Genomic DNA, 12,845 nt, shown 5'->3' on the forward strand with positions numbered 1-12,845 from the left:
AAGGAAAGTAGGTCATGCTTGTGAGGCAATAACCTAAAACACAAAGTTGTATCTAATAAAACTTCTGAGTAAGCTCTACTTAGGTCAATAAAACAGAATGTGCTAGAACCTGAAGCAAGCAGCCTCCATGAGAAATCCTTCAATCTTTTGTTAAAGCCACTATCAAAATATTATTCCCTAAAGCCAAAGTGCAGAATAAAAGTAACAGCAGAAAAACAGTTATTTAACTATTTTCCTGCAGTAATTGCAGCACAAGGAGGCCCTACTACATATTCAAAGCAAATGCTTGCATAAATCTTGAACAAATAAATATGCATTATAATCTTGTTTACTTGCTTCATTTGGCTGTTTTTTATCCTCTTGTGACTTAAAAATAACATGAAATCGGAAAACTAGAAAGGAGGTAGACTTTCAAGGACTACAACACAATTGGGCTTTTCTTTCATTCTGTCTGTTATTGCTTTGGCTTTGTAAAAAAAAGAAAATTATGACAATTGGTTAAAATTTAAAATAACATATAGTACTTTAGATGCTAATAGCACCTGCTGTAAATGCAATTAGAACCACCAGAACAATTTAAGAGCCATGAACGGAAAAACCCAAATGATACTAATAGTTGTTTTCCATTTGCAAAAGTTTAATATCCATTATTCCCACAATACTATTACTAAGTATTATAATGGTAGATAAATTGGCTTGCATTTTATACAGAATCCTTTTGGTGTCACTGATTGCTTAATAGCTTTATAATTGAAATCAGATTTACAGAAACAAACACAAGTGCATTTTGATTCAGTGTCTTGGCCATGGACACTTTTATATCTCTTTATAATTTTAGAGTTAAACCAACTCTCTGTTGACAAGCATACTGAAACACAGCTTGGTCATGCAAATTAAGCGACAGATCAACTGTTACAATAATCAATAGGCATTAACTGTGTGTATTTTCTTAACTTGAATTATAACATTATCTATTCATTCTTCAAATCCCTATAGTTTCCTGCTCTTAGTAAGAGTGATGGCTTTGCATTGCATGGAGTGTTTTTCTTCTTGACAAAGATTTGACAAGGTATTCATGGTTTTTCTTAAAAATATGGATTCATTTTGACCTAAACACATCTCCCAATCCACCACACCTCAAAGGTTCTGTGTTACAGAGAACTGGTGACTGTATGAGCAGGTGTTCATCAGATAAATCTTACTCATAAAGGGATTTAAAAGGTCATTAACAATCCTGAGTTAGACTGGAACATCTAACTGGTCCCCAGATGCTTGCAGTGTGTTTGAAAATCAATATAGTAAAAGTATTACCTTTTCTTACTTTCCTACACCCAACTGAAATTTGATTTTACATAATTGGCACTGGAATTGTTTTTATTGATTTATTTATTTTGGATTGCTTTATTGTGTTCTATAGCAAGTTTATTAACAAATTTGTGTGCTTAGTTTTACTGTTTTATCCCTTAATAATTACTTTATTATTTCTGATATTCAGCACTGTTTCAGCTGTGGCTGGTGGTAAAGCACTAGAGTCGACGATAATGATGATGACAACGATGATGACGATGACAATGATGATGAGGATAATGGTAATGATGTTCACACAAAAGTCTCACAGTGCCATCTGAGTGTTGCAACTTAAATTGAGAAGCTACAGACAAGCAAAAAGCTCCAACTTCAAACTTAGGAAGGGTGTTTATCCAACAAATTAGAAGAAAAACAGTTGGATAAAATGTACCCATCCACCATCCTACTTGGGGACTTTAATGCCCATATGGGAAATGGCAGTGATACATTAAGGGATGCAATCAGGAGGAATTCACCCCTCAGCTCTAAACCTGAGTGGTGCTTATAGACTACTGTAAGAGCTATGGATTATCCATAATGAACACCACATTCAAGCATAAGGGTGTTCTTTAGTGCACTTGACACAAGTATACCCTAGTTAAGAGGTTGATGATTGACTTTGTAGTCATATCTTCTGACCTTTAGTTGCCAGTCTTTGACACCTAGACAAAGAAAAGGCAGAACGGTCCACCAATCACCACCTAGTGGTGGGTTAGAGTGGTCTTTTTTCTACCCTTTCATGAAATCTGTGTCATGACTCAAAGAACGAGATCTGGATACAGGTAGCTGAAATGAGTTTCCTCACAGGATAGCACTCACTGAGAGATAGGGTGAGAAGGTTAACCATCCGGGAATTCCTCAGAGTAGAGATGCTCATTCTCTACATTGAGAGGAGTCAGCTGAGGTGGCTTGGGCATCTGTTTCAAATACCCCAAAATGCTTCCCTAAGGGGTGTTCCTAGCACATCTTTCAGGAAGAAGGCCCAGGAAATGGCCTGAGACATTCTGCACAGAATATGTCTGTTGACTGGCCCTGGAACCCCTAAGGCTTCCCCTGCAGGTGCTGGAGCTGGTGTTAGAGGAGAAGAAACTCTAGACATGTCTGCTGAGACTGATGCCCCTGCATTCCAAATGAAGCGGAAGACGAGGGGCACAAGAGTAAGTTTTTACATAAACTACATTCTTATCGTCTGTTCACACAATACACATTAATCTGGAAAGATTTTCCCTTTTTAGTCAATAATCAACTCAGTTCTTTTTTTCAGTCAATGACAATGAAGCATTTTATTCAATGAGTTGAGCTACACTATATTTTTCCACTGTATTAAAGTTTCATTTTGGGGAATCTGTGCAAATTGTAGCCTATTTTTGCTGCTGCTGTTGTTGCTCTTTTTGTTTTTAACTGATAAGAGTGGCACTAAAGAGGCCTTCTTCTGTGGAGGTCTGTAAGCTTTCAGGTTAACAATTAAAGACATATCTTGGGGGTAACAAGAGGTTATTTGGATTTCTGTCATCTTGAACTAGTCTGCCTGTTCTAAACTGACCTCTTACATAAACAACAAGTGATTATCTGAACAACTACTTTCTACTGGCTCAGTTGTAACTTTTTGGACAATTCTCTAAAAAGAACTCAAGCAACATTCTCAGTAGATCTAGTGTCTAAATACTCCAGCCTGCCCATCCGATAGGTGTACCGGATGAAGGGACAGTGATTGTATGTCTTAGTGTATTACTAACATTAATTTAATATGAACTGGGAAATGCAGTATCTATTTAAAGAATGATCACCAAAAAATAATTGGATTTAAGAATAATTTACTCCCCATAAATATGTTAATTGGTGCTGCTCTTTGATAACAGTTTGTTCAATAACCAAATAACTGAAGCCTGATTAAGTGAAAAAATGTACGTTGTTGATTTGAGATGTAACAGGAAGCAGTTTGATGTTCTTACCTTCATGGCTTTGATAGCCTGAGATCCGGAATAGTCAAACTCTCCAGCCTGGCCGATAGACAGACCACCTGACCCCAATACCAGCACTTTTGAAACCTACATTGAAAAAAATAAATAAGTAAAAATACTTAATATACTCAGTACTTAACAAATCTGTATATCATAGCTTCTTTTCCATTGGAGCATTAGGAAATTCCTTTGATTTATCCAAGTGTTAATCCTGCAACATAGAAATCTTTCCCATACAGTTTCCAACAGCATTCTTTCATTAATATTCCCTATGATAATTATTGAGTCTTTAACAAATCCAGATATATTTATTCCTATTATCATATGTGCTAATGTGATTTGGGTAAAGTGTTCTTAGACTTGTTGGTCCACAAATAGAGATTAATGTAAATAATTAACAAATATTAAACAACAACTATACCTTTGCTCTGGTAGGGATGCAGGACTTTTTGGGCATCACTGACACAATGTTAGCATTTTCTCCATTCTTTATCAGTGATATAAAGGCATCAAATAGAAACTGTGGGGGAAAAAAGCAAATCATAATTATGAAAACTAATTCCAGAATAGTCATAATTATGTTGTGACCTAAAATATGCAGAATTCTTAGAACTTTATGCTGTAATCAAATAGATTTCACATGTTATTACCCAAAGGGTGCATGAGAAAACAATCAGACTGTAACCGACTAGCTTGGGATATAAAGAATTTACTGTAACCTACGGGTTACAGCTTTGAAAACCTACTTTTCATCTTTGTACAACCTGGCTAAAGGTACTATAGCTCTGAGACATAAAATATCCCAGTACACCGGCTGAAATTTCTATAAACAAAATACTAATTTTAAAGACGTAACATGGTAAGGAAAAGATCTTTCATGTTGAACATTATTCATGTGACTGCAAACAGAATTAATCATGGCATCGGTGATTGCCAAAAGACAGAATTTGTTTTCAATAAAGATACATAAAAAATATTAGGAAAAAAAATGTTACTAGGGCAATTGTTTTAGATTTGCATGCAAGTATAGTAGATGTATATATGAAAATGTATATATAAAAAAAATAGCTGAAGTAAATAAAGCACAAAATATATTTTTACGGTATCTGACAGGCAAACATTACAAGGTATCAGCCATGTGGGAGAAGGCAGAAGGGAGCTATCACACAAACACTTACTCTACTGCAGAAAAAAATACTTTTCTAAATCATCTTTGGTCAGTAGACCAGTACAAAATATTAGACTACCTAAACTGAGTTTTACTGTATCTTTGAGGATATGGAATATTGTGTGTTTTGCTTGTTTTTTCTTCCACACAGATTTGTGTCAAATACATATTTTATCCATTTATTAGTATTTTAAGAGGTAGATAACACAAAAAGTAAATATACGTAAGGAGGAATGAAATGGATACGTGGTTTTACTAGAGCATATGAGCACAGCACTTATCCAGGTCATCATTTGTACAAGTCTTATTTCTTTAGAATTTTACCTTGGTTGAATCCTATGAATAAATCTTTAATTAGTTGCAGTATAGAATCCAGGTAGTTTATGCAACACCACCAAAGTCTTTAATTACCTCTGTGTCAGTGGGACCACCCTTAGCTTCCGGATGGAACTGGGCCGTGAAAACAGGCTTACTGTTGTGCATGATGCCCTGGAAAATATGCATATTATACACACAGAAATTAGATAAAAACTACTCTTAACATTCAAGAAACAAGTGTTTATATATGTTTTAAATACATATATAAAAACCTTTATCTGCTTGAATATCCTTTTCAGCTACTTGTATTACACAGAAAATGATGCATTGACAAGCCAATAGAGTCAGATTAACCTCATTGGTGCCATCATTAGCATTGACGAAAAGTGGGCTCCAGCCTGCTGGCAGAGACTTGCTGTCAATGCCGTAACCATGGTTTTGTGCTGTTATGAAGGCCTGTCCTGTCATCAAATTCACCACTGGCTGGTTCTGCCCTCTAGAGAACCAAAGATATGCATTAAGATCTAAACCTTTGTATCATTTTTCTCTCAGGCGAGGCAACTTTTGTTACCTCTTATGTTATATTTATACATCTTATCTTATATTCATATAATCTTTTAAAGACTCAGAAGCAAATAAAATGCAATGTCCAATTATTAAACATAAAATAAATTTACCTGTTACCCATTGGCAGTTTATATGACTTTGCTCCTGCAGCCAGAGCTGTTATCTGATTGCCCATGCAGATCCCAAACACTGGCTGAGGCCGATCACTCTGTAACACCTGAAAAAATAAATAAATAAAAATTAGATTAAAAGTGGCATTCAAAAAGAATTCATAAAAAAAAAAAAAAATCAACATCAACAAAATCAGACATGCATCTTTTAAAAGTTTTAGTTTCATTTAGCCATTTTGTTATTCATTTTGTCTGCTTTGAGTGCTCAATAAATATTTGTATTAGCAGAAGACGCAAAGTCACACTGAGCGTTAAAGGGAGCAGTGACTGTAAAACATGGCTGAACAACTTTAAGACGTATATAACTAGGCTGTTTAGCTGTTTAACATTTTACATTAAAGAAACAGTTAGTTAATTGGTCTAATTAACAGTAGGCAGTTAACATAACCAAGAGAGTGTAAACATTTAACTTCGAGATAACAAGTTGTCACAAGTTGGCAAATCCAGAATATTCCAAAACAGATGAAGGCTTAAACCTCTAGAGATGACAGAGCAACGCTGCTTTACCTCATTCAGCATTACCTGCTTAATATGACTCTGGGTCCATTGACAATGATTTAACACTCAAAGTACAAAGTGTTGTTCTGTGGTAGACCTCTTTTGTAAGCAAAAGTAAAGGAATCAAAACTGAAAAGGCAAAATGTTGCAATATGATCTAAAGGATTCACATAAATTTAGATCTTTCTCCATGTTAACCACCGACCAGAGACCAAGTAAAGACCAGAGTGCATCGAGATCAAGACAACACTAAGACCTTTAGGGACTAAGTCCAACAAGTGCTATAACACTACCCTTTGCAATAGCAGTCCGAATGGAAAGACCACATAAATCGAACTCAATAAAGCAACTTCTGAATTTCTTCCTAAACCTGTTCTGCTCAAACACTTGTCAAAAATAACTGACTTAAAGTCTTTTTCCTTTGGTAACAATCTCCACAATGAAGTGTGTGGTTAAAAAAAACAAACAAAAAAAAAAAACACGAGACCAACAGATCACAAAATATCTGGGTGCCTCATTGATCCTAAATCTTTCTTGAAATACAATGAAACAGAATCAGTGAATCTAGATTCTCTCTTTAAATCATACCTTGCGCACATTGTTGATGAGTTTTTCAGCCAAAGACGGGTCTCCTGGTCCGTTTGATATAAACAAGCCATCATAGTCCAAGCTCAGCAAATCCTGGTCCCATGGCACAAGGTGGACCTCTGCACCTCGCTGCATCCACAAAATATATGGCATGGTTGTTGCTTTCTCTTTTTTCCAAAAAATATGCCAAAAACCTGTGAAACTGATACATCTGTGTAATCCCTAGTTGCATCTTTAAAACGGTAGCATAATGTACTTGTTAATTAGTAAAAGCTGTGAAAAAAGCATTTTAAGTAAGAGTTAGTTACACATTTTACATTTTTATGTTCAAATGCATACCAGTGAAGTGTGAAGGAAATCCACAGTGAACAACAGTGTTTTGCCATTCTTACCTTAACCAACAGCCGGATTATATTATGTTTAATACCACAGTCAACAGCTACAATTTTGATTGGGTTGCCTTTTCCAAAAACTTGGATCTCCTAAATAAAGAAGTGATATGGTAGATAACTCTTTAAAGCTGCATTTAAACAGGATATAAAAGAAACATGCCTTGTTGTTTCTACCTTAGTTGAAACTTCTTCTATTAGGTTTTTCTGGTTGGGGTCAGATATTTCTATAGGCTGCCCATCAAACTCAATCTTTGCCAAAACAGTGCCCTGAGGACAAACAAAACCATAAAAGTGAATGACCAGCTACTAAGTTATTCTACAATGCCAGAGAGCCAACCTGTAAATATACAATACCTGGTCTCTGATAATCTTGGTTAACATTCTAGTGTCTATTCCGAAGAGCGCAGGAACCTTTAAAGTTCAATTTAAAGTTAATTACAGACAGGTTCTGCTTAACTCTGATGTTGCACAATGTGCTTGATAATTTCAAAACAAACCTTTTCTTCTTTTAGCCACTGACCCAAAGACTTTACAGAATTCCAGTGGCTGTATTCATGACTGTAGTCTTGAACAAGGAGTCCAGACACCTACGGTATAAGCATAAAAGCAAAAATATAAACAATAGCCAAAAAAAATAAAACTTTAGCCAGTTTATTTTAAATTTCAAATGGATGTCCCATAGAGAACTGAAACATCTGTATGTGCAACGGATACTTGAGAACAAGCATGAAGCGGAAAATAGGATAAATACCATTACCATCAGGAACATGTGCAGAAAACTTAACACTTCAAATCCTTCGTTTCAGTTACAATCTGCAATGAAGCAGCAACATTATAAAGCAGAAGCCTGCATATAGGAGATATATTTCCTGTCTTGTAAAGATCAAAGGAATCCCGACCTTTTAAAAGCAGATAAAGAAAATATTACACAATCACAATCTTCCTTTGTCATGAGACCAATGACTTGGTCTCATGACAAAATAACATTGCAATTCATATTGCCCCACTAACAAAAGACTTCTTCCAGTAAAATAACGTCCTTTTTGGGACTCTCTTGCATAATATTTAGATGCCTTATCTAATTTCAGTAATAAGGGATCTAAATAAAAGGTTTGTGGAAAACTAAACATTTTAGTAATGTCCTTGATGTAATACCTGGATATTTGCAGACTCCACATGTTTTCTTAGACCAAGTTCATCCATCTCCTGGGTGTTAGGTACTCCATAGTTCCCAACAATGGGGTATGTCAGGGTTAAGATTTGACCTCTGTAGCTGGGGTCAGTCAGGGCCTCAGGGTACCTGAATCGGTAAATCAAATGTTTGTGATGTATTACCGAAGCTCAATGTTGTGATGCTTTATTTTGAAATGTATACAAATCTAAATGAAAAAAGGATAGCGTTGACCTAGTATATAAGGTTATTGAGTATAGAGGTTTATAAAAAAAAATAATAATAATTGTAATGGCAGTGGAAAGGTACGCAAAACAAAAAAACAGGCATCTATTACAAGTCAAATTCATAAATATAAGAATAAAGCATATAATAACAATAAAGACCAGAGTATAGACCTAAAAATGTATTCATGTGTGCATCTATGTATGAAAGAAAGTTGATTCAATTGCAAATTCAACTGAGATAACTAGGAGGAAGGTTTTGTCAGGTCATGAAGTCGCATGAGTTCAATGAGAGATTCAAAAAGGTAAGGAAAAAATCTGCATCCATCCATTGCACTGTATAGATATATACTTTTTAAGTAGAGTATATTCAAAACACCCCTTAACACGCTTTGGTCAAATTGTAGAAAAGAGTTCACCTTAAGCATAAATCTCACTTAATAAAGTGTCCTTAACCTCTCATGAGAGGTCTGTGGGTGAAAACATGAGAAATACATGAGGGCTGTCTGTCTGTCTTTATTTTTCTTATTAATTTTTAACAACTATTTGGACACTACAGCAGAAGGAATGTTTGGCATCATTTGTGCAAGGAACTAGGAATACCATGGTTGTGGGATGCTTTCTTTTAGTAAGATCAAAAAAACATCACAGAATGAATGATTCTACCATGTGTCAGAGGGGCTTAAAATACAAAAAAATACTATAAATAATAATTCTCTATGTCTAAAACTAGATCCTGATGAGGATGAAATCTGATCTCAGATCTACACAATCCAGGTAATACTATATATAATGACAATTTCAGATATTAAAAAAAACAAAAACAAATAAAACATTCTAGGTATCCAGATATGTAGTTCTTGGATGCATCAAGCATAAACCAAGCTTTAGACATCCAGCATTTTTATTTTTCATAGAAAGAAAACTTTACATATTGGGAAGTAAAAACCCAATACACACGAATGAGGAAAGTGATGTTATTTGTATAAGAATAATAGTCAAGATATCTAAATTGCTCATTTTAGATAGGAAGAATGTTACAACCTTTAATTTCTCTGTAAGATTAATAAAAGATTTTCAAACTGAAATGAAATTGTGAGGCCATCTTTGAAAATAAATTAAAGCTAAAGGGGTGGATACCCGAAATATGATAATGATTACATACCAGGAAATCTACATACAGTACTACATTGAAAATAAAGAAATGGGAAGTCCTCACTCATTCTTGAATTCATACTGTATAATGTAATGTCACTTTAAATGCGCCTCCCATAAAAAAGAAAAACTCACATTTTACACCTAAAAGTCAGAACTGAGAAAGACTTTTCTCAGATGAACATAAAATACAAGTAAGATGCTACAAGAAGGGTCTCGCTGAGGTTCCATCCACTATAGGAGGCAATAGTAGCTATTAGAGGGTAAGATGCCCTCACCTAACTTATTAACTATATTTCATTTTTTTTTTTTTTTTTTGCTGTTTAAGCAGTATTAAATCTATTTTATTAACAGTTCTATATAAATTACATGAGGCTATCTTATATGAGGGATTCATAGAAAGGATTTAAGATTTTATAGAGATCTTCTTTTTTTTTGCCTTTATTATAACCTACAACCTTTTCTCGAGGCATTATTTCTCTTTTTTCTTTTTTTTTACCTGACAGATTTGTTAGAGGGTACAGTTTTCTTTAAGACTTTATGGTGTAAGGACAAAAGACTGAGTTTCTTTCTTACCCAACCAGGCCTGTATTGAAGACAAGTTCCCCAGCTACAGAGCCATTATGCCCAAAGGAAAACCCTTTCATCCTGGTTCCATCCTCCAGGACCAGGTGAGCTGTCTGTGCCTGAGAGTTAAAAGAAGGTAGACAGATGACAAGTGAAATCTCACCCAAGAATAATATATTCTCTTTTTCTAAACCCAGTTTGGACAGACCAAAGGCAAAACTTTGAAATAAGGCAGCCTGTAGATTTTGAGTGTAGGAGGGATATGGCAGCCAGTGAGCCACTGGGACTTTGTGCTGAAACTGCAGGTCATTGAGAAATGTGCTGCGAATGCTGAGACCGACAAATCTCTTCAACTGTTGTGAGCACGAGTTAGAGAGCAGGTCGGCGTTAAAGCAAAAGAGAGGGGAGATCCAGGAAGATAAATGTATGAATGTAGAGGTTGGTGAAACCTACTGGGGAGCAGCATCAGCACACATCAGAATGAATACAAATGGAACAGTTCGTTTTCAATATTTTTCATTTCTCACATTACATTTAAAATACTGATATATTGATAGTGATGATCTACATGTTGAAAGTTGCACATTAAATTAATTCCTGACTGGAATATAATGACAATTAATTTATTTTACAACAACAGTATGAACATGCAGCTATATCTACATAAAACAAATATAATTGAACTTTTTATTTTGTTATTTTGTTAAATTATATGTGGATACCTTGAATACAAATGTTAATATGTTTAGGGTATTTATTTACTTCTATTTAATTCATCTATATATATATATATATATATATATATATATATATATATATATATATATATATATATATATATATATATGCTGATTAAAGAGCAGAAGTAATCGAAGAAACTTCTGTTCCCAAGAAAAGATGATTATTCCTTTTAAAATCAATAAAAAACATGATTTTTAAAGCATGAATTTTATATTAGAGCCTATATTGTACAATCATGGTGAGAATTATAGTCTAGACAGGTGTCCAGTAGATGGTGACTTTCATCATCTATAACAACTATGAGCCAAAAAATGTAAATATTTTAGGGAAGTTGAGTGGAGGGAAAAATGTGGGTATGCAAGCCACAGGGTAACGTCTGTCTGTCATATATTGTGAAGCTCCTGGCGCAGCAAGTAATATATAGTAAAATAAAATAACATATAACTTGGTGTTGGATCTATTTAAACATCTGTTATTAGTTTAATGGTATTGTTTAATATGCACCCTGCTCACACTGTTTGATGTGTATTAGGGGCAGAGCTAGATGGGGACCAGGGGTGGCCATGGCCACTTTTAAGCCTGGCGTAAACTGTGCGATTTCGGGGTGATTCTCAAGTCGTGATTTAATAATAGTGCTTGTACATACAGAATGCTTATTGATACAAGTAGGTAAGTAATGACAATGAAACTCAGAACTCAAACATGATTTTTATCCACAACACCTTTTATCTAGAAATTACGCGTCTGTTTGTTAGCAAAGGCTGTAGGAAAGTATAGTTAGACTTTATTTAGAAAATATGGATCTTGTGCTCGTTAATTTTCAGTGTAGTTTGATCCTCAGGTTCTGGTGCTTATCCGCTTTCGGCCACCCCTCAGTGTACATTGGTTATTGCCTGGCCACCCTTATAAATCATTTCTGGCTACGTCTCTGGTGTGGAAATATGCATATATCTTAAATAATTGTAGATAAACAAGTTATTTAAATAAATTGACTAAATGGGCTATTCTGTGTCAATTAATATAAGATGTCTGTGAGCTGCATAGAGCAACTGAAGTGTCTGAACTATGATGCAACAGTGATTTATCCTGTAGATGTGATACAGGAAAGTCCAGCAGCTGCACTGGCAGCTGTCTAAAACTCTCAGTTAAAAACAGCATTCCTTCTAAGAACACAGGGCTGATTAGATAAAAGCACAGGAAAATCATATTTAATTTGTGTTTACGTGCATTTTATAAGGAATTGTCATATACATTGGAAACGTATATATTTATAACAGTTTTAAATATCTTATTGAACTTATATCCTCCGAAAGTATGACCAATTTTTAATTGCGCACACAGATTTTTAGTACCTCAATCAAGTTTGCAGCACTTCTGATGGAGGCTTAAAGTGAATTAAATTGGCACATCATCCAGGAGGCATTTTCTTACCTTGACACTGAAAAGTTTCGCAGACTGAAGTTTTGGCCAGCCCCACGCGTTGCCCACTTTCCTGCAAACCACGCATCCTTTTCTCAGAGATTTAACCACGCCGCACGCCAACAGGATTTTGGTCATGTTAGTTTTAAGTTCCCCTGTTTAGTAACCTCTGAGGGGTAAAAGCGGACAGTAGTCCTATAGAATATTGGAAATAATATCAAGTAGAGAGTTCCTTGTCCCACTCGTGTTTTCAGGGGCCACAGGCTGTCATGAAGGGAGCGTTTGAAAGTTTGCAGCGGATTGGCCGCTGAGCATTTGTTGTTCCGCACAAAGAAGCGGACGCTGTTTAGATTGGCCCTTTCCCCTAAAACAAAACATAAACGCCCACTTCTATCTCAAACGTGACAGCAGATACTTTCATTGTTTTTATATTCAGTCACGTACAAGTTGTAGGTGTTAACTAAGACGTTGGGTGTGTTGAAGTTTTGTAAATGAAACTGTACCTTTAATGCTATATTTAGACTTAAACTTAGACAGATTTATTCATCATTTTGTTTAC

General features: G+C 35.1%; 1 protein-coding gene across 1 annotated transcript in view; it reads right to left on the bottom strand.

Moving 5' to 3' along the window:
- The window catches only part of cps1 (carbamoyl-phosphate synthase 1, mitochondrial), an 86,273-nt gene extending 73,658 nt beyond the window's left edge, over window positions 1-12,615 (bottom strand). Inside the window, exons 1-13 of the mRNA XM_038308172.1 lie at window positions 12,299-12,615; window positions 10,136-10,245; window positions 8,165-8,309; window positions 7,507-7,596; window positions 7,364-7,420; window positions 7,184-7,276; window positions 7,010-7,099; window positions 6,618-6,746; window positions 5,472-5,578; window positions 5,149-5,290; window positions 4,888-4,965; window positions 3,730-3,828; window positions 3,300-3,395 (exon numbers count right to left, since the gene is read on the bottom strand). Coding sequence (XP_038164100.1) covers window positions 3,300-3,395; window positions 3,730-3,828; window positions 4,888-4,965; window positions 5,149-5,290; window positions 5,472-5,578; window positions 6,618-6,746; window positions 7,010-7,099; window positions 7,184-7,276; window positions 7,364-7,420; window positions 7,507-7,596; window positions 8,165-8,309; window positions 10,136-10,245; window positions 12,299-12,424 — 1,362 coding nt within the window. The 5' untranslated portion in view covers window positions 12,425-12,615. The remainder of the gene's footprint in view (window positions 1-3,299; window positions 3,396-3,729; window positions 3,829-4,887; window positions 4,966-5,148; window positions 5,291-5,471; window positions 5,579-6,617; window positions 6,747-7,009; window positions 7,100-7,183; window positions 7,277-7,363; window positions 7,421-7,506; window positions 7,597-8,164; window positions 8,310-10,135; window positions 10,246-12,298) is intronic.
- Between the last annotated feature and the right edge of the window lie 230 nt (window positions 12,616-12,845).

The sequence above is a fragment of the Cyprinodon tularosa genome, unplaced genomic scaffold (genome assembly GCF_016077235.1).
Source record: "Cyprinodon tularosa strain WSP-4 unplaced genomic scaffold, ASM1607723v1 ctg630, whole genome shotgun sequence".
Taxonomy (NCBI): domain Eukaryota; kingdom Metazoa; phylum Chordata; class Actinopteri; order Cyprinodontiformes; family Cyprinodontidae; genus Cyprinodon; species Cyprinodon tularosa.